Source organism: Perognathus longimembris, chromosome 4, assembly GCF_023159225.1.
Source record: "Perognathus longimembris pacificus isolate PPM17 chromosome 4, ASM2315922v1, whole genome shotgun sequence".
Taxonomy (NCBI): Eukaryota; Metazoa; Chordata; class Mammalia; order Rodentia; family Heteromyidae; genus Perognathus; species Perognathus longimembris.
The window spans coordinates 62049899-62072616 of record NC_063164.1 but is presented as its reverse complement, the minus strand read 5'-3'; the positions used below and the strand labels follow the sequence as shown (position 1 = coordinate 62072616).

The 22718-nt window shown below is 39.2% G+C and overlaps 2 protein-coding genes across 3 annotated transcripts in view; one reads left to right on the top strand and one right to left on the bottom strand.

The window, feature by feature from the left end:
- Nucleotides 1–22718, bottom strand: part of Baz2b (bromodomain adjacent to zinc finger domain 2B) — a 300548-nt gene that overhangs the window by 257694 nt on the left and 20136 nt on the right. The window lies entirely within an intron of this gene.
- Nucleotides 14485–14853, top strand: LOC125350636 (alpha-ketoglutarate dehydrogenase component 4-like). Its single transcript, XM_048345387.1, has one exon. The coding sequence runs from the start codon at nt 14490–14492 to the stop codon at nt 14793–14795; it is 306 nt and encodes a 101-aa protein (XP_048201344.1). The 5' UTR covers nt 14485–14489; the 3' UTR covers nt 14796–14853.

The following is a 22718-nucleotide window of genomic DNA, read 5'->3' as shown; positions in this document are numbered from 1 at the left end:
TGAACAACCTGTTAGCATTTCCCTAGCTTCAGGTCCTCAGCTCCTCCCACTAGCCCACAGATCCACCCATACCGAATGAGCCACTCCTACTCACTACCTACCTACTTCCCCTTTACCCCCAGAGACAGAGAAGCTGCCACCTGGATAAGGTGCAGACACCATGTAGCTCCCTCTCCTGTGGGAACTATGACCCCACTAATAAGCCTCCTTATGAACCTTCTCCTGTCTGATTATCTCTGCATGGTCCTCTGGGATGGCCGGGACCTATGCTTTCATAACCATCATCCAGCCCGACTTGTTTCTTTATTCAAAGTTTATGTTGAATAGCACCATGTCATAGAACCAGTGGTGTGATACAAAGGTTACCTACTGTTGGGGTGGGGGGCATCAGACTGGCTCCATCTCAGATTAGATAGAGCAGAAGCTGGCCCTATCTTCACTAAGTTCTTGGCCACCCCTGAGCTTCAAAGTTGAGGGCCCTGCCCTGTCCAGGGAAGGTTCCCTTCTCTGAGATAACATTGTGTAAACTGCTTGATTACCTGAGTTGTGGACCATTCAAGGTTAAAGCTGTGCCCTCCATCAAAGAGAGCCATACCCCACCCTCATGAGTAGGCGTGTCCATCTATATCATGTGGGGACCTGCCAAATCCATGCACCAATTTTAACTAGAATGATAGGTTGGTTCAAACATATATTATGTGGCAGGTGGTAACTCCATTGGCCACCTGCAAGTGACCTGGAATGCTCTATAAGTATTGTAACCTCATTGGCCACCTGGGTGTGGCAAGCCTGACCATGTGGTATTTGCCTTTATAACCGACCCCCGGCACTGCCTGGGGCATGTGGTCCCAGCCCTCAGGTCTGGGCTAAGGCCCAGCCTGCTTTTTACCATCACAATTTCAGCTCCAAGTCTGGGCTGCGACCCTGGCCCGTCAGTTCGCTTTTTACTTTCCCAATAAATCCATCTTTCTTTAAAAAAATTTTTTTTCTTGTGTTTTCTAATAAATCCATCTTATCACCCTTCTGCTTGAGACTGTCTCTGAGTGGTGGACTCTTAGATGGATGAGGAATCTCTTCCCTTGAACCCTGTAACACTACTATGTCCTAAGCCCAGGGGGTTCATCCTCAAAACCAATAGGGAAAATCCACATAAGCTCACAGATCCCATGAGCTAATCAACAGCTTTAGAAGTTCTCACTTTATGTGTCAAGTTATTCTCTATGATCAGTGAAGATGATATGTAGCCAGACTATCTGGTGTCTTAAGTATAGAGATAAAAAAGATCCATTTTAAACCCTTCTCCTGGGCTGAGATGTGACTCAGTGGAAGAGGGATGCTTTGCGTGAACAAGGTACAATGAGAACATATTCTACCCCAGTGTGGGAAATAAACCCCGGCAACTAGCACATGTGCTCTGTTATACCCTCAGACTCCTAAGCAATAAAATATAAATAAGCTCTCTTCAAAAATTTCACCCTACACAAAAAAGTATGCATCTAAGACCTTGTAGAATATTTTAGGCTAAATACTTTGCTGATAGGGACAATCTATCATCTTATTGTGTGTGTTGGACACTTATTCAACCACAGTCCCCCTGTGACCACCATCTGGAGTTCTCATTGAACACCCATTCCTAGTTCTTATGTATGTGCAGTTGTAAGGAGTGAAGAAGTGAAAGTGTTCCTAATTTTAAGTGCAACAGTTTAAATTTTTATATTTTATTTTTTGTGCTAGTCCAGGGGCTTGAAGTCATGGCCTAGACACTGTCCCTAAGCTTCTTTTGCTCAAAGGTGGCACTATACCACTTTAAGCCACAGCTCTACTTCTGGTTTTGGTGTGGCTAACTTGAGATAAGAGTCTCACAGACTTTCCTTCCCTGGTGGGCTTCAAATCAGGATCCTTAGATCTCAGCCTCTTGGCTAGCTAGGATTACAGCCTAAACTCAGAAAATTTTTAATTGTCTGACATAGACTAGTCTTTCTACTGGCCCCTGGCTTTGTATGTATGTATGTATGTATGTATGTATGTATGTATGTATGTATTATTTATTTAGTGCTAATTCTGGGGCTTGGATGTGGGACTTGGACCTTTTTTTAAAAAATAATAATTATTTATTGTCAAAGTGATGTACGGAGGGGTTATAGTTTCATATGTAAGGCCATGGATACATTTCTTGTATTATTTGTTACCTCCTCCCTCATTTCTCCCTCCAACCTCCCCCTTTCCCTCTCCCCCCCATGAGTTGTTCAGTTGGTTTACACCAAATGCTTTTGGAGTCATTTGTCTTTTTATCCTGTCTCTCGATTTTGATATTCCCATTTACTTCCCTAGTTCTAATACAGTATATACAGTATCGGGGTACTCCAATGAGATACAGTGATAGCAGTGATACAGTGAGATATAGTAATACGGGGACAACCACAGGAAGGGGATACCAGAGGATCCTCAACAAAAGAAGCTACGGTTTCACATGGCATAAAGTTTGGACTGTATTTTTTATTGACTGATTGATTGCTAGTCTTGAGGCATGAATGCAGGGCTTGGGCACTGTCTTATCACTTGAGCCACAGCTCTACTTCCAGCTTTTTTGGTGCTTTATTGGGGTAAGTGTCCCCAGGACTTTCCTGCCAGGGCTGGCTTTGAACTATGATCCTCAAATCTCTGTCTCTGGAGTAGCAAGGATTCTTTATAGGTGTGCACTACCAGTGCCCAACTTTAAGTGTTTATTACATAACTTTTCTACAATTCAGAACAGGAAAAGATATAATATAACAAACACACATAATTTTTTTTTTTGTATACCAGTCCTGGGAGCTGTTTTCCTTAAGGCTGGTACTCTACCAGTTGAGCTTTTGGGGGGGTCAATGGAGATAAAGGTCCCCTGGACTTTCCTTCCTGAGTTGGCTTTGAGCCCACAGTTTTCAGATCTCAGCCTCCTGAGTAGCTAGAATTACAGGCATGAGCCACTAGCAACTGGCAAAACATATACTTTCATACAAGTTAAGGCTATCCTTGTTCCTTACATACCTGTCCTTACTTCCCTTATAAGATTACTTGGAAGAAATCCATACATCCTCTCATTTTACTTACAAATGCCTCAGAATATATCTCTAAAAGATAACTTTAAAAAAACCAACATAGGGGCTGGGAATATGGCCTAGTGGCAAGAGTGCTTGCCTCATATACTTGAAGCCGTGGGTTCGATTCCCCAGCACCATATACATAGAAAACAGCCAGAAGTGGCACTGTGGCTCAAGTGGCAGAGTGCTAGCAAAGAAAAGAAGCCAGGGACAGTGCTTAGGCCCAGAATTCAAGGCCCAGAACTGGCAAGAAAAATAAAAATAAAATAAAATAAAATAAATAAAAATTAAAAAACCAACATAATCACTATACCATATTAACACTTAGAAAACAATAAATTTTGAGTAACAGTAAGACCTAGTATTCAAACTTCTCACTTTGTCTCAAAAACGAATTATTTTGTAGCTAGTTTTTCTGTAAATCACATTTTTATATTGACTGGCTGATATTTTTTCTTTAACATGTTTTATTTTAGAACGTGATATATATGTACATATGCATATATACAAATATATATACATATATATACATATATATGTATGTATGTATCCCCCACTGGATCACGCTTGTAATCCTAGCTACTCAGAAGGCAGAGATCTGAGAATCACTGTTCCAAGCCAGCATGGGTAGGAAAGTCTGTGAGACTTTTACCTCTAATAAACCATCAGAAAACCAGAAGTAGTGCTTTGGCTCAAAGTGGTAGAGTGCTAGCCTTGAGCTGAAGAGCTCAAGGGACATTGCCCAGGCCCAGAGTTCAAGCCCCATGACAAGAGAAAAAAAAAAAGCTCAGGGACAGTGCTCAGGCCCTGAATTCCCACAACTGACCAAAAAGCAAAACAAAACAAAAAGTGATACATATTCCTTTTAGAAACCATAAAGAACAGTATTTATTTATTTTTGGTGGGTGGTGGGACTTAAATTCAGGGTCTAGGCACTGTCCCTGAGGCCTTCTTGCGCAAATCTAGCACTCTACCACTTTGAGCCACAGCACCATTTCTAGTTTTCTGGTGGTTAATTGGAGATAAGAATCTCATGATATTCGTAAGGAAATGGAAGGACTTGGGAAAATATTATACTAAGTGAAGTGAGCCAGACCCAAAGAAACATGGACTCTATGGTCTCCCTCATAGGGAATAATTGGTACAGGTTTAGGCTAGTCACAGCAGAGGATCACAAGAGCCCAACAGCTATGCCCTTATGAAAACATAGATGATGTTAAGTGAAATGAACTCCATGTTATGGAAACGAGTGTTATATCACTGTTGTAATTATTTTCAACATGCCATGTGAAACCGTAGCTCTTTTTTGATGATGATCCTCTTGTATCCTCTGCCTGTGGCTGCCCCCGTGCTATCACTAAGTAGCCTGGATAATGTATATACTGGTATTAGAATTAGAGAAGGGATAGGGAATATAAAAATCGAGGAACAAAGGATAAAAAGCCAAATGACTCCAAAAGCAATACTTACAAAACCATTTGGTGTAAACCAACTGAACAACTCATGGCGGGGAGGGGGAGACAGAAAGGGGGAGGGGGAGGGGTGAAATGAGGGAGGACATAACAAATTGTACAAGAAATATACCCACTGCCTTACATATGAAGCTATAACCCCACTGCACATCACTTTGACAATAAATAAGTAATTTTTTTTTTAAAGAATCTCATGTACTTTCCTGCTCAGGCTGGCTATGAACCATGGTCCTCAGATCTCAGCCTCCAGAGTAGCTAGGATTACAGATGTGAGACACCAACACCGGCTTATTATTATTATTACTATTATTATTTTGTTGGTTGTAGGGCTTGAGCTCAGGGCCTGGGCACCCTCCCTGAACTTTTTCACTGAAGGCTAGGACATTATTGCTTTGAGCCACAGCTCCAGTTCCTTTTTTTGTTACATAAAATTAGACCACCCAGAGGTAAACACCGCTAACAACTCTTATTCTTTTTTCTGTGTATGCATATGAGTATTCCTTTGCAAAATGTGGTTAGGCTGTTTAATTAGCACATTGTTATGAATTTAGAGAGCTGTAGGTGACAGTTGGTATATATATTTGGACATGGTACAGTTAAACTGCATTTATAGTTATAATTATAACTATAAAAACAGGGGTGTTTCTGACATTATACACATACATATATATGTATGTATACATACAAATATATGAAGGCTGAATTCACGTTAGCATGCAATTAATGACTGTTCACCATTATCAAAAAAAATTTAATTAACTTTCTCATTTCAAAACTTTCTCATATTCATTACAGAAAATAGTAGTTTTGGGCTGGGATATGGTCTAGTGGTAAAGTGCTCTCCTTGTATACATGAAGCCCTGGGTTTGATTCCTCAGTACCACATATATAGAAAAAGCCGGAAGTAGTGCTGTGGCTCAAGTGGCAGAGTGCTAGCCTTGAGTAAAAAGAAGCCAGGGATAGTGCTCAGGCCCTGAGTTCAAGCCCCAGGACTAGCAAAAAAACAAAACAAGAAAATCTTAATTTCAGTAAACAAATGAATTCGATAGGATTCATGACCTAACCATCTAGAAATAATTATTAATAGCTTCGTATACATCTTCTTAGTTTTTTTTGAGGTTTTCTTTTAAATCATCCTTTATGTTGTTTTGCAACCGTCCCCCCCCCCCATTAACTGTTGATCTCTATGAATACCATTTAAAAATGGTTACAGAGGATTCCATTTTAATGATATCTAATATTTTAACTACTGCTGGACATGTGGGCTCTTTTCCTTCAATTTAAATGATGAATGCCCTGTAAATTAATCTTTGATCATTTTTTAAACACTAATCATTTCAGGTAAAATTGCTGGATCAAAAATTAGTCTAGGCATTGAGCCATTTTATTTTGTGTTTTGGCTTGAATTTAGGGTCTGTGCTTTCCTAAGCAGGTGCTTTGCCACTTGAATTACATCCCCAATCTGTGCTCTACTTTATGCTATTTTATTTTCCATTAGTATAGAAGTTTTACAAGGGAAGTTCATGTTGTCACATTTTGACACATGTATATAATGAATCCTAATCAACCTCACCCTCTATATATCACTCTTCTCTACTTCTAGCTCTTAAAATAATTTCAGCAGATCTTGTTGCTCTATTATCATACATATAAACAAGCTATTTTAACAATATTCACCATCTTTCACCTGTACTGAAAAAGTTAGTAAAGTTCATAATGAGAAAGTATGCAAGGGGTTGGGAATGTGGCCTAGTGGTAGAGTGCTTGTAGGGGCTGACCGGAAATCTAGGTATAACATGCTTACCTCGCATACATGAAGCCCTGGGTTTGATTCCTCAGCACCACATATACAGAAAAAGCCAGAAGTGGTGCTAGTCTTGAGCAAAAAGAAGCCAGGGATAGTGCTCAGGCCTGGCAAAAAAAAGAGAGAAAGTATGCAAACAAGACAAAAAAAAAAAAAACCCTAAAAAAGAATAAAAGCAAAAATTAGATCTCTACCCATTAAAATATATTTAAAAGCTATCCTAATTAAATCAACATGGTAGGCAGAAAACCAGTAAGGGAATTTAAATTGTCCAGAAAATGAAACAAGTATAGGCTTTAAAATTTAGTATTAAATAAAGTTTTTATCCCAAAAGGCAAGTAAAACTAATTTTAAACAAATAATGTTGGGGTGGGCACTGGTGGCTCATGACACCAGGAGGCTGAGCTCTAGGGATAACGGTTCAAACCAGCCAGGGCAGAAAAGTCTGTGAGACTCTTATCTCCAATAAACTACTCAGAAAAAGCTGGAAGTGGTGCTATGGCTCAAGTGATAGAGCAGGAGCCTGAGCCAAAATAAAGCTTAAGGACAGGGACCAGGTCCTGAGTTCAAGCCCCAGGAATTAAAAAAAAAAAAAAAACCACACACACACATATACACAAATAGCAACAAAAAACCAAAACCAAAAGTAAATAAGGGGCTGGGGATATGGCCTAGTGGCAAGAGTGCTTGCCTTGTATACATGAGGCCCTGGGTTCAATTCCCCAGCACCACATATGCAGAAAATGGACAGAAGTGGTGCTGTGGCTCAAGTGGCAGAGTGCTAGCCTTGAGCAAAAAGAAGCCAGGGACAGTGCTCAGGCCCTGAGTCCAAGCCCCAGGACTGGCCAAAAAAAAAACCCCAAAAACAAAAGTAAATAATACTGGAATAAACACATGTCATTTGGGAAAAGTATACTTGGATCCATACTATGCACAATGCATCAGCATAAGCCCTTTGTGTATCTAAATGGGATAAAAGGAATTACAAAGAATAAAAGATTATGTTAATTTCTTTCCTTTCAACTGCCCCTTTCGTTTTCATTTCCATTTCTATGCCCTTTCCCCTTTTCCTTCCCTTTCCCTTTCTTCAGTTCTAGGGATAGAATACAGGGCCTCAGAAATGCTGGGCAGGTGGTCTGTTGCTGATATTTATTTCCAGCCTTATTATTCTTTTTAAACTTAGCTGTCAGAAAAGATTTTATAAATAGAACTCAACATTCAAACACAATAAAATATGGATACATTTAGTATACCAAAATGATGAAAATTTTCAAGGCAAAAAATACCATTAGCCAAACATGGTAGTATAGGAGGATAACAAGTTCAAGGACAGCCTAGGCTACATAGTGAGACTGTCTCAAAAGTTAAACAAATAAAAACTCCAAAACCAGACCAAATCAAGCAAGTGTTGTAAGTCCAAAAGTAAATGGCAAATGAAGGAAGACATTAAATTTAAGTAATTGCTTCAGAAAAATAGTTCATTTGAACACATAAAGATATTTAATTAAAAAAAAGATATTTAATTTTATTAGATACTTGAAATTCAAATATCCCAATTTTTTCACATATCAGACTAGAAAAAATTCAAAAACTTGGCAATATACTCACTCTATGAGGCTATGTAAAAAAATGAGTAAGTAGAATAAGGATTTATCCACCGCTGATAAAAGGTACTTTGTATTTCAGTTTTAAGTATATCCTTTCTAGTGTGTTTCTATTTCAGGGAAAGGGAGCAGCCCTGAGGAGCAGAAGCAGTTTGAGAGTTTGCATAGCATGGCCTGTAAGCAGCGTGAGCTGTCTCCAGTGCTCAGAGCCATGCCATAAAAATGAAGATCAACCTTTCTTCCATACAGAGTGTGAATACTCTCACTTGCTGCTTTCCCCCTTCTTTTGTGTTTAAACATGCAGTAGCCAAAAGCGAAGCCAAACCGGGTTGAGGGTGGTAAGAATATGCACTAACTAATGTGTCCCTGGCTTCAATTCTCAGCAACTATAAACCAATAAAAATGAAACTGGATGTGGTCATCACTGAGGGCATGTTATTCCAGTACACTCACTGTGTTGTTGCTTGTAACTGCTGAACTGAACAAATATATTGGTTGGGCTGGGAATATGGCCTAGTGACAAGAGCACTTGTCTCTTATACATGAAGCCCTGGGTTCGATTCCCCAGCACCACATATATAGAAAACAGCCAGAAGTGGCACTGTGACTCAAGAGGTAGAGTGCTAACCTTGAGCAAAAAGAAGCTAGGGACAGTGTTCAGGCCCTGAGTCCAAGGCCCAGGACTGGTAAAAAAAAAAAAAAAATACAGAATACTCATACACTTAATGTTAAAAACTATGCTGCTGTGGAAAAAAAATGAAGATGAGCTGATAAGTGATCTCTAGGAGACACTAGTTAAAATCTAAACAGATGAAATCAAAGTAATATATATGTATATATATACAATAGTGTATATATTTAGTAAATAGTATATACTGTGCCATATATTATAGTATATTATGTGTGTATATATATATAATTACACTGAAAGGTATTTATATACTTATTTCTAAACAAGTAAAGTTGAAATGATAACCAGAAACTTAAAAAAAAAGATTACCTATAGAAAGTAAATAAAAGAAGAAAAGCAGAGCTAGGCTACCCCATAATATTTCATTTGGTATATATATATATATATATATATATATATATATATTTTTTTTTTTTTTTTTTTTTTTTTTTTTTTTTTTTTGGCCAGTCCTGGGGCTTGGACTCAGGGCCTGAGCACTGTCCCTGGCTTCTTTTTGCTCAAGGATAGCACTCTGCCACTTGAGCCACAGCGCCACTTCTGGCCATTTTCTGTATATGTGGTGCTGGGGAATTGAACCCAGGGCCTCATGAATACGAGGCAGGCACTCTAGCCACTAGGCCATATCCCCAGCCCCTGGTATATATTTTTATGTAGTGTTTAAAAACCTTTAAAAAGTTTGAAAAGGGGCTGGGAATATGTCCTAGTGGCAAGAGTGCTTGCCTCCAACACATGAAACTCTAGGTTCGATTCCCCAGCACCACATATATGGAAAATGCCCAGAAGGGGCGCTGTGGCTCAGGTGGCAGAGTGCTAGCCTTGAGCGGGAAGAAGCCAGGGACAGCGCTCAGGCCCTGAGTCCAAAGCCCAGGACTGGCCAAAAAAAAAAAACAAACAAAAAACATAAAAGAACAAGGGAAGCCTAATGTATGCATGAAGAAATGGGTAAACATAGCTGTATTTCCAAAGAACAAAACCCAAGAGAAGAAAAGAACTAATGTAAAAAAAAGCTTTAAAGGAAAGAATAATGTGATATTTATTTTATCATTTAACAAAGAAGTTTATGTATACATGGCATATAATGCCAGTATTGAGGCTTGAACTTAGGGCATGGGCCCTGTCCCTTAGCTTTTTTTTACTGAACGATAGCATTATACCACTTGAGCCAGACTTCCACCTCTCTCTTTCTGGTGGCTAATTGGAGATTAATAGTTTGATGAACTATTGTGCCCAGGATGGCTTCAAACCCCAATCCTCATACCTCAGCCTCCTGACAAGCTATGATTACAGTTGTGAGCCACCAGTGATCAGCTAAATTCTTTTTCAAAAATATTTTGAGTAAATACTTTCAGTTTGAAGATTTTAAAAAATGCAAGGCTGGAGCCACTGCCTACCAAGTGCAAAGCCATGAGTTCAAACCCTGTACCTCCGCACACAAAGTTACATTGATATTTGCCAGGCATCCATGGCCATGTCAACTTTCCAATTAGCCAGCAAGAAGCCAGACTGCTGAGGGAGAGAGAGGGAAGGGGTGAGATTGCCCCAAAAGAAATGAACTCTTTACCTGACTTAGGTAAGTATAACCCATCTGTACATCACCTTTATAATAACAATAAAAATTTGAACTAAATAAAAGAAGCCAGACTGGATGTGTGGCTCAGATGATAGTGTGTCCACCTAGTAAGCATGAAGCCCTTAGTTCAAGTCCTGACACCAGCAAACAAAAAAATGCCAAGAACTTCCAAGCTTCACTTTAAAAATTTAGTTGACCTAGGCGCTGGTAGCTCATGCCTGTAATCCTAGTAGCTACTCAGGAGGCTGAGATTTAAAGTTGGTGGTTCAAAGGCAGCCAGGGCTGAAAACCCATGAAACCTTTACTTTCAATTAACCACCTAAAAATTGGAAGTGGAGCTGTAGCTAAAAGTGGTAGAGTCTTGAGGAAAAGGAACTCAGGGGTGAAGAGTTAAAGTAAACCCCATTTTCAGGTAGCCCCCATTTTGTTGATTGTTTAAACTATGAGTAACCCAGGCCACCAATTATCCCGGCTAGCAGGACAAGCTTATTAGGGCCCAGCCGGTCAGGATACTCCCTGCTTAACCGCCTGGGAATGCTTAACTCTAACCGCCCGGGAATGCCTCAAGCCCTGAGCCAATCAGATTTGTACCCGTATATTAATCTTGCTTGAACACCTGATTGCTGTAACTTGGTTTTTTGCCTTTATAAGCTCTGTGAAATCTCAGCTCAGGGCCTTCCTCCTAACCTCCGCTGCACTGGAGTGTAGGACGAGGCCCGATCTGAAGCTCGCCTGAATAAAGCCTTGATTTTGCATTTCGGCTTTCGGTGGTCTTCTTACAACTTGGGCATAACAAGGGGCACTCCCCAGAACAAAAGTTCAAATCCCATGACCAACAAAATAATTTTTTTTTTAGTTTACAATTTGTATCAATTTGGAGTTATACAATTGAACTTATTCTATAAAGTGTTCTTACGAACTAGAGTTCTCATTGGGAGAAAACAACAACAACAACAACAACAACAACAAAAACATGGAATGGAGACAGACCAGTATCCTGTGGTGTTAAGACTGGAATAAGAGTTATGCATACTGCATTTCTTCACTAAAAAAACAAAGCACAGATAAACTACTAAATGTAAGGTAATGGATATTGAATGAACCCACCAACTATGAATCAGAGATAGTACAAATTTGTGTACATTAACGAACTGTTTTTTGCATTTCTCATGATAGGATAAGAAGAAATATATTCAAGGTAAATAATAATAGTAATAATAACAGTAAGTCTTTGTCTCTCTGGGCCTGACTTATTTCATTTAACATACATTTTTCTAGGTCTATTCATTTCTAAAATTGCCTTATCTCTAAGGCAATTTCTTAAGATTAGTAAAAATATTTTATACCACTTATTTGCTGCTTATGTTTATAACATAATGTGTCTTACACTTGATCTAAAATAGTTAAACAAATGGAACAAATTTAAAATGATGTGTGTGTGTGTGTGTGTGTGTGTGTGTGTTTGCCAGTCCTGGGGCCTGAGCACTGTCCCTGGCTTCTTTTTGCTCAAGGCTAGCACTCTACCTCTTGAGCCACGCGCCACTTCTGGCCTTTTCTGTTTATGTGGTGTAGAAGAATAGAATCTAGGGCTTCCTGTATGCTAGACAAGTACTCTGCCACTAAGCCACATTCCCAGCCCAAAATGACAGTTGTTGTTTTTTTTTTTTTCTTTTGGCCAGTCTTGGGCCTTGGACTCAGGGCCTGAGCACTGTCCCTGGCTTCTTTTTGCTCAAGTCTAGCACTCTGCCACTTGAGCCACAGCGCCACTTCTGGCCATTTTCTGTATGTGTGGTGCTGGGGAATTGAACCCAGGGCTTCATGTACATGAGGCAAGCACTCTTGCCACTAGGCCATATCCCCAGCCCATGACAGATGTTTTATAATCATCTTTCCTTCTAATTCATTGTTACTTATTTTCAGTTCTGCTTTATTACATTCATCATCTCATTATGAACAAAATGAGGATCTTAGTTATATGTTTGTATACAGATGTATAACTGTTTCATCATCTTTGCTTGAAGATAAAGCACATTATAATTCTAAAGAATTATGAGCTTTCTTCTTTCTAAAAATACTTAGGAAAACATGAGAATGAGTTAGTAAACATTACTAGTGAGTTTTTTTTCTCAGCCTTCATGGCTATGTGTATGTTTGTATATTTGTACACACCAGTTTACAGTATTTTATTTCCCCTATATGACAATAGATTTATATTAAACTTTTCCATCCAAGTGGAAAAATAGAAAATATACTGTCATTAAGATTGAGTCTTTCCAGGCAAATTTGTAAAGACAGAAATCAGATTAGAGTTTACCAGAGTCTGAGGAAATAAGGAACTCTTACTGAGTAATTGCTAGGTGTCTGTGGTGACTGAAGTGTTTTAAGATCAGTGGTTGGTTGCACAAAAGTATAGATATAAAACCTACTTAGTTGTAGAATGACAAAATAAAATTTTTGTTACTATTCTACAAATTAAAAACTGGCTAAAATATAAATTTTTGTGCTTTATATTTCATTTTATTTATTTTATTTTGTTTGTTGTGGGGATTGAACACAGAGACTGGGCACTGTCCCTGAGTTTTTGTGCTTAGGCTAATGCTCTACCACTTCGAGCAACAGCTGGCGTCTGGGTGGTTAAATGAGTCTCACAAACTTTCCTTCCGGGGTGGCTACAAACCATGATCCTCAAATCTCTGTCTCCTGAGTAGCAAGGATGACAGGCATGAGCCACCAGCACCTAGCCTAGTACTTTATATTTTAAACAGTTTCAAAAATTCAGTTAGTCAAGTCAGGTTCTAGTTGCTCACACCTGTAACCCTCACTACATAGATAGCTGAAATCTAGAGGATCTTGACTCAAGGCCATGTGGACCAGAAAAGTTCAATAGACTCCATCTCCCAAAGAACTAGAAAAGAGCAGAATAGGAGATAAGACTCAGGTGGTAGGTACACCAACCTAGTAAGTTCCAGGCTGAGTTCAAGTTCAAGAACCAGAATCATACACAGATACACACAAGCACACACACACACACACACACACACACACACACACACACACCAATCATTCAAGCTGTGCATAGTGGCATTTACCTATATTATGTGGTATAGTATGAAACAGAGCACAAACGTGTAATATCACAGTTTGTTTATCCATTCTTATAGTAAAGATCAGCTGGGATGCTTCCGGTTTGGGGTGATTATGAACAGAGTAGCTGTTCATATTTGTCTTGGCTATTTTCTAATTTTGTTTTTTTCTGCTGCCAGGTCTGGGGCTAGAACTCAGAGTCTGGGCAATGACCTTTTGTGCTCAAGGCTAGCATACTACCACTTGAGCTACACATCCACTTCTGGCTTTTTGGTGATTATTGTAGATAAGAGTTTCATGGGCTTTCCTGCCCCCAGTTTGGCTTCAAACCACAATCTACAAATCTCAGCTTCCAAAGTATCTAGGATTACAGCATAAGCCACTGAAGCCTGACTTTGTTTTTAGGTTTTTTGTTGTTGTTGGTCATGGGGCTTGAACTCTGGGCTTGGGCATTCTCCCTGAGCTCTTTAGCTCAAGGCTAGTGCTCTACCAGTTGATCCACAGCGCCACTTCCGGTTTTCTGGTGGTTAACTGGAGATAAGAGCCTCAGAGACTTTGTTGCCTGGGCTAGCTTTGAACCACCATCCTCAGATCTCAGGCTCCTGAGTAGCTAGGATTACAGGTGTAAGTGAGGGCACCCAGCTGTTTTTTAGTTTTTAAAGATAGGTTATTTATTCTTGTAAACATTTCCTAATTCAGATATTTATATATGCAAAATGTGACAACTAAATGTATTTCAAGTTGAGTGCCTGTGGCTCACTCCTGTAATCCAACGTACTCAGGAGTCTAACATGTAAAGATCAAGGTTCAGAGCCAGCCTGGAGAGAAAATTCAGTAAAATTCCTTTTTTCCCCCTTGAGATTCTTATCTCCAAGTAACCAGCAAAAATTCCTAAGTGGAAGTGTGGTTCAAGTGGTAGAATACCTCTTTAGCAGGCTCAAGGTCCTGAGTTCAAACCCCATACTCTCACCACCACACATGTAACAAATATAAAAATACACAAAGAATATAAAATATATACACACGCTAGATACATAGATATAGGTCTATCTATATATTCCTAGTTTTCTCTCTATTACATATAAACATACACACGTATATACTTAAATCCAAAATTCGAAATATAAAATTAGAAATTTCATCTCGCTCGGCCCCAGAAGCCGCCCCACCGGCCTGGGGTCAGGATGGGCAGCAAGATGGCGTCTGCCAGCAGGGACGTCCAGGTAGTCAAGCCACATGCTCCATTAATAAGATTCCCTAACAGAAGAGACAATCCTAAACTCAGTGCATCAGAAGCTTTGAGATTGGCAGGGCTCCCACCTCGCTCTTCCTTGATCTCCCAGCATGCTAAGGGAAGTAAATCACCAGACAAGATACACCATGGTCCACCAGACACTGCAGCAATATTAAAAACATTACCTCAGAAATACAGAAGGAAACTGATATCTCAGGAAGAAATGGAATTTATCCAGCGTGGAGGGCCAGAATAATCATTGAGGCTGCTGCTTATCATCAAAGAATTATCTTTACAATAAAGGACTTCCAAAACGTCAAATACAAATTGTATTTAAACAATCTTAATAAATATCCTGAGAAAATGAAATATAAAAAATATAGCTGGATACTTCTATCTCCTAATTTATGTAACTTGGTCAGCTTCTCTACAAGCTTACCAATTTATGTATTTCATACTTATTAAAGTACACATTAAAAAAAAGAAATGTATTTCATACCCAGAAATGACTTACTCCCTTGCACATATAAATAAATACTTGAAATAAATAATTCAGGAATGGAGGGTTACTAGGTAGAGCTTAGTGACAGAATGCCTGCTTTTCATGCAAAATCCTCAGCATTAAAAAAAAAGTTTCATTAATAGTATTTATTATGTTCTAAGCAGTATCATTTTCTTCTCTATTTTATTTAAACTGAAAAAATGCTGGTTACCTACTAAATTGATTTCATGACACACTAACAGGTGACCAACCTGTAGACTAATAGCAGCAATGGAGAGATTTTTCTGTTTATGTAATTTTAATCTTTCCATAGAAAAAATAAGGACTGTGGATTAAATAGCATGTAGAGTGTTTGCCTAACATGCATCAAGCCCCAGAGTTCGTTCTTCAGCACTGCAGATAACTAGATGTAGACCATAAAACAGTATCTGTGTTATTAGCTTAGCTGTCCTTATTCTTTTTTTTTTTTTTTTTTTTTTTTTTTGCCAGTCCTGGGCCTTGAATTCAGGGCCTGAGCACTGTCCCTGCCTTCTCTTTGTTCAAGGCTAGCACCCTGCCAACTTGAGCCACAGCACCACATCTGGCTTTTTCTATATATGTGGTGCTGGGGAATTGAACCTAGGGTTTCGTGTATACGAGGCAAGCACTCTTTGCCACTAGGCCATATTCCCAGCCTTAGCTGTCCTTACTCTTATTTGCCATTGTATTAGTTATTATTGCTCTTAGGTGTCACTAAAAGTTAAACCATAGCTATATATATATTTTTTTTCCTTTGGTAGTCCTGGGGCTTGAACTCAGGGTCTGGGCACTGTACCTGAGCTTCTTTTTGCTCAAGGCTAGTACTCTACCACTTGAGCCACTTCCAGCTTTTTCTGTTTATGTGGTACTAAGGAATAAAACCCAGGGATACGTGCTAGATAAGCGCTCTACCACTAAATCCCATTCCCAGCTCCATAGCTATATTCTTTTTTTTTTTTTTTTTGCTAGTCCTGGGACTTTGACTCAGGGCCTAAGCACTGTCCCTGGCTTCTCTTTGCTCAAGGCTAGCACTCTACCACTTGAGCCACAGCGCCACTTCTGGCCATTTTCTGTATATGTGGTGCTGGGGAATCAAACCCAGAGCTTTGTGTATACAAGGCAAGCACTCTTGCCACTGGTCCATATTCCCAGCCCCCATAGCTATATTTTTATTTGCAAAATTTCCTCATTTACTCTGACATTCTAGAAGTAGCAATTTACAGTGTCCTACAATGACTACTTTAGAACAGAATCATCTGGCTTAGTCATAGATCAAAAAGGTATTTTGAAAACCTTTCATATGAAATGCTTTTACCCACAGAATTTCCTGTCAAACAGGTCAAGCTATCTGCACCATCCTCATTCATTGAAATGGAATTTGAGGGTGGAGGCATCATTGCTTGAAAGATCATGGATAATGGTTACATCTTCCTTTCTGCTTCTATGCCCTTTTATGCATATGTACTGATAGATTTTGTTACATAAAGTTTTATGAATTTAGTCATAAACCAACCATACTTTTCATAATAGGCAAACATAACAAGATGTTCCTATCTCATATAAAAAGTTGAAAATAAAATGTACTAAAATGTTCTATACTATAATTGAAATTGTTTGATTTTATTAATAACCTCCAGATACCAAGTACAGCACAAACAAAATTTTTATTTGAAGGAATAGTATCTATAAATTTTTAAAGGTAACTGGTAATTAGTATTAATTTAATGTACATAGAACACTGAAGAGTAACTTTTAAAAATCTAAAGAATAAAGAAGAACTTAGGAACTACCACAGACAAAAGGAGACTATACAATACATCTCTTGGATTAGCTCTTTTTTTTTTTTTTTTTGGCCAGTCCTAGGCCGTGAACTCAGGGCCTGAGCACTGTCCCTGGCTTCTTTTTTGCTCAAGGCTAGCACTCTGCCACTTGAGCCACAGCGCCACTTCTGGCCATTTTCTGTTTATGTGGTGCTGAGGAATCGAACCCAGGGCCTCATGTATACGAGGCAAACACTCTTGCCACTAGGCCATATTCCCAGCCCCTTGGATTAGCTCTTGGTATAGAGCAGAAACATTAACAGAAACACTTGAGGGCTGGGAATATGGCCTAGTGGTAAAGTGCTCACCTGGTAACAGAAACACTTGAGATATCTAAATAAAGTCAGGCTGAAGACATTAATGGAAAAAAGAGTGAAAGCCAAGTTAGTCTGAAATTTCATTAATAGTAATGTACCAATGTTACTTTGTTAGTTTCAGAAAATGTACCACAGTAATTTTAACTGATTCACAGCAAAAATGAAACTGAGCAAAGGGCATACAGTAAAAACTCACTATGTAATTTTTTTTCCATATGTGATAAGTATAATAATTGGGTTTTTGCCTCCAGTGTCTGGCACCAACTTTCTAGAATTCTTAGTTTCCTGTATTTCTTGTAATAATAAGGTAAGAAAAGCATTGTTTCATAGTAAATCCCTTTCCACAATACCTGGGTTTATATTGCTAATGTACATAGCTAGTTGAGGGAATTATCCCTTATCATTAGATGTCTGAAACTTTGACTCCTACCACTGAGACCTCTGGAGAGGAGAGAAGAGGAAGAGATTTAAGTCATTGGCCCATGGTCACTGATTTAATCAGTCATGCCTAAGAAATAGGAAGAAGATCCTGTGCTTAGGACCAAAATGGACTTCCTGTAATTTGGTGAGCTGTTTTAACAGCATGTAGGACAAGAAGCAGCTCATGGTATTCTCTAATTTGTAGAAAGGAGGACTGGGACTTGGAATTACAGGCTGAATCAGGGGATCGCCCCGTGAGCTATTAACCTGTGGATCTAGAGCAAACACCAAGTAGAACTGAAATAAATGGTTGGATGCATCAGCTGGTGTTTGGGAAAAAACGTCAAGTGAAAAACTGCTTGATATGGAAAACACATAATATAATATATTTTGAGTCAGAAGTGTGACTTCTTTTACCAACTTTTATAAACTTTTTTTTTTTTTCTTCTGTCGGTCATGGGGCTTGAACTCTGAGCCTGGGCGTTGTTCCTGAGCTCTTCAGCAAAAAGCTAGTACTCTACCACAGTACCACGTCTAGTTTTTTGAAGGTTAACTGGAGATAAGAGTCTCATGGGGGGGCTGGGGATATGGCCTAGTGGCAAGAGTGCCTGCCTCATATACATGAGGCCCTGGGTTCGATTCCCCAGCACCACATATACAGAAAATGGCCAGAAGTGGCGCTGTGGCTCAAGTGGCAGAGTGCTAGCTTTGAGCAAAAAGAAGCCAGGGACAGTGCTCAGGCCCTGAGTCCAAGCCCCAGGACTGGCCAAAAAAAAAAAAAGTCTCATGGACTTTCCTGCCTAGGCTGGCTTTGAACTGAAATCCTCAGATCTTAAGCCTCCTGAGTAGTTAGGATTACAGGTATGAGCCACCGGCACCTGACTTACTTTTCCAAATCTCAAGCTGTTCTAAAATAAGTTTGGAGGGGCTGGGGATATAGCCTAGTGGCAAGAGTGCCTGCCTCGGATACACGAGGCCCTAGGTTCGATTCCCCAGCACCACATATACAGAAAACGGCCAGAAGCCGCGCTGTGGCTCAAGTGGCAGAGTGCTAGCCTTGAGCGGGAAGAAGCCAGGGACAGTGCTTAGGCCCTGAGTCCAAGGCCCAGGACTGGCCAAAAAATAAATAAAATAAAATAAGTTTGGAAAACAGCACAAAAATCCTTACATATATGTCTGTGTCAAATTTGTTTTTAATTTAATATTTTATAAACTTCAAAAGACTCTGCAAGGGGATTACAATTGAATGTGTCCACAGTATTTAGTGCTTCTTGTTCAGAGTCAACTGTTAAACTTAGTGTTTTTTTTTTATCAGTTTATCAATTTTTCTCCTTCTGTTTTTTTTTCTGAATTTATATACAGCACACACATACACATCACACTTTTTTTTCTTTTTTGTGCTCATACTGGGGCTTGACCTTACTTAGCATTTTAGCTCAAGACTGCCGCTCTACCACTTGAGCTACAGCTTCACTTCTAGCTTTTTTTGCTGGCTAATTGGAGGTAAGAGTCTCACAACCTTTTTCTGCTCAGGCTAACTTTAAGCCACAATCCTCTCAGCTCCTGAGTACCTAGGATTACCAGTGTAAGCCACTGGTGCCCAGCAAATGTCAGATTGCTTTATCATAGTATTTTTTTTATCATTCCCTCTCACCTTCTTCCATAGGCTAACTTTTTTTTTCAACTTCACCACTGTCTTTCACCTTTACTCTTTTTTTTTTTTTTTTTTTTGCCAGTCCTGGAGCTTGGACTCAGGGCCTGAGCACTGTCCCTGGCTTCTTTTTGCTCAAGACTAGTACTCTACCACTTGAGCCACAGCACCACTTCTGGCTTTTTCTGTTTATGTAGTGCTCAGGAATTGAACCCAGGGCTTCATGCATGCAAGGCAAGCACTCTACCACTAAGCCACATTCCCAGCCCTACCTTACTCATTTTATTTTGGTACTGTTCCTACTGATTGAAGTCAGGGTCAATTTACTCCCTGAACTTTTTGTGCTCAAGGCTAGTGCTCTACTACTTGAGCCACAGCTCCACTTCTGGCTGGTTAAGTGGAGATAAGAGTCTCTCAGACTTTCTTTCTGGAGCTGGCTTTGAACCATGAGCTTCAGATCTCAGCCTATTGAGTATCTAGGACTACAGGAGTAAGCTACCAATGCTAGGCTACTCATTATTCTTCTTTCCTTCCTTCCTTCCTTCCTTTTTTTCTTTTTTGCCAGTTCTGGGGCTTGAATTCAGGACCTGAGCTCTGTCCCTGGCTTCTTTTTGCTCAAGGCTAGCACTCTACCACTTGAGCCACAGCACCACTTCCAGCTTTTTCTGTATATGTGGTACTGAGAATCCAACCTAGGGCTTCACACATGCTAGGCAAGCACTCTACCAGTAAGCCACAATCCCAGCTCTCATTATTCTTAAATATTTCAATTTCCTTTCCTTAGAATGTACATTTATCAAAGTAGAAAAATTAATATAACATTAATATAAACATTAATAAACAGTAGCACCCAATCTATAGACCTATAGGTCTGCTGATGTCTTTAAAAGAAAACAGGAATAAATTTTTAAATTCTTTTTGTTCTGCCCAGTGATCCAGTCCATGGTCATATGTTCTATTTGAGGGTCATATCTCTTTAGTCTTTTTTAATCTGGAATAAATTTCTTAGTCCTTGTTTGTTATGTCCTTGACATTTTTGAAAGGCACAGACGATTTATTTTGTGAAATGTCCCTTAAATTGCATTTGATTGATGTTTCTTCATGTTTACTTCCAGGTCATGCATACTTGTAGGAACACAGATGTGTTCTTCCTAATGCATCATGCATGGTGACCATTAGTTATATTGATATTAACTTTGACAACTTTTTTGCTCTAATTGCAGCTTTTTAGTGGTCAACCAACATATAAGAGTCTGAGAGACTTTCTGGTACAGGCTGGCTTTGCACCATGATGCTCAGGTTTAAGCTTTTTGAGTAGGATAAAGATATAAGCACCTGGTTTACATAGGAAGTTAAATGATGTCTCTACTTTACTCCTTCTCGAAGACCACCCAGAACCAAATGAAGTGATAAAAGGAGCATGGCTCCAAGATTTTATTAACTTCATGATGAAAGAAAAAACTGTTTCACGTGAGCTTTCCCTTTTTTTCCCCTTAATCCAAAATCTTTGCATCTCCCCTAGAGTTTTTCTTTTAGTGGGGATTGAATTCAGGCACTTGACTTGCTAGGAAAGTGCTCTGCTATTTGAGGCATATCCTTTGCCATAAAATGTTTGCATCTTTCTCTGTTTTTTAAATGCCAGTTCTGGGGCTTGGACTTAGGGCCAGGCACTGTCCCTGAGTTTTTTGGCTCAAGCTAGCACTCTGCCACTTGGTACAGCTCCATTTTTGGCTTTTTTGGTGATTAATTGGAGATAAGAGCCTCACAGACTTTCCTGCCAGGGCTGGCTTTGAACTGTGATCCTCAGATCTCAGACTCCTGAGTATCTAGGATTACAGGTATGAGCTATTGGTGCCCAGGTCATTAAAAAAATTTTATGTTAGTACTGAGACTTGAACTTGTGGTCTTGAGTATCTCCTTTGACATTGCTCTACCACTTGAGCCAATGTCTAGTTCTGTGTTTGCATCTCTCAATAGCCAGCATTCTCTTAGATTTACAGTTGAGCACATTACACTTAAGCCTCAGCTCAATATTCTTTGTAGTTCTGCCTTTTCCCATCCCAGAGTAGCTACTCTACTTCCTGTCATACTCCATGTTCCCTGGACATATAGAGAAGCCTTGTAGTCTTATCATTTCTGTGAGGTTGGTGCTTGCTGTACTCCTTACAAAGAATTCCACAAATTTTAGGAATATTTATGGTTATTTTGGGTAGAACTATAAACATGGAAGGAAAAACAGATATATTCTTGAGCTGAGAATCTTGTGAACTGCCTCAAACTGTCAGACCTGTTACCAGAAAGCAGAGCTGACAGTAACTGCAATCGCATAAAACTAATTTTAAGAGAAAACAGAAAATGAAGATCAAAATAATTCAACTGAGAGAAATATTTGTTTTTTTTTTTGGCCAGTCCTGGGGCTTGAACTCAGGGCCTGAGCACTGTCCCTGGCTTCTTTTTGCTCAAAGCTAGCACTCTGCCACTTGAGCCACAGCGCCACTTCTGGCCATTTTCTGTATATGTGGTGCTGGGGAATTGAACCCAGGGCTTCATGTATATAAGGCAAGCACTCTTGCCACTAGGCCATATCCCCAGCCCCGAGAGAAATATTTGTAACAACTCCCTCCAATACAAAACAGCATAAAGGTACACATAAAGATCCATGGAATAGAACTGAACAGTTCAGAAAGGAACCCTTATATTTATGAGCAATTGATTTTCAGCAAGAATGCTAAGATACTTCAATAGAAAAGGAAAAATGTTTTCCACAAATGATGCAGGACAAATGGAAATTGGTATGCCAAGAATAAACTTGGGTCCTTCATGCACCATACATAAAAATTAACTTAAAATGAATCTAAGATTGAAATGCAGCTAGGCATAGTGGTACTTTAAAACACTGGATTTTGAATTTTGTTGTATGTGAGTTGTATCTTAAGGGATTTTACATATTGTGGAAATCAGGAGGTAGCTCAGTATTGAGAATACTTGCCTAACATTCATTAGGTTCTGGGTTATATCTAGCTGTGAGCAAAGATGCTTAGGGATGATGCCCAGGTCCTGCATTCAAGTTCCAGGACCCGCACACACACATACAAAAAGAAGCAAAAGAAATTATAGTTGATTAATAGGAATTTATATTCATCTAAATTTTATGTGATCTTAGGTAAATAACTTTACCTCTCTCAGCTTTTGTTTTATTATATGAAAGATGTAATTAATTTAATCAAACAGAGCTATTGTGAGAGATTTTAAAAGATTTAATTAGTGTTTATAAACTACTTTGAAATATCAGAATGAAAATATTTCATGCAAATTACTAGTAATTACATTTTTGCCTTGTATATATCACAATGCTTACCAGGCAGTGTCAGAAAACTCATTGTAATACCAACTCCTTTTAGGATCTCACTATGTAGCCCACCCTAGCTTTGAATTAATTATGTAGCCCAGG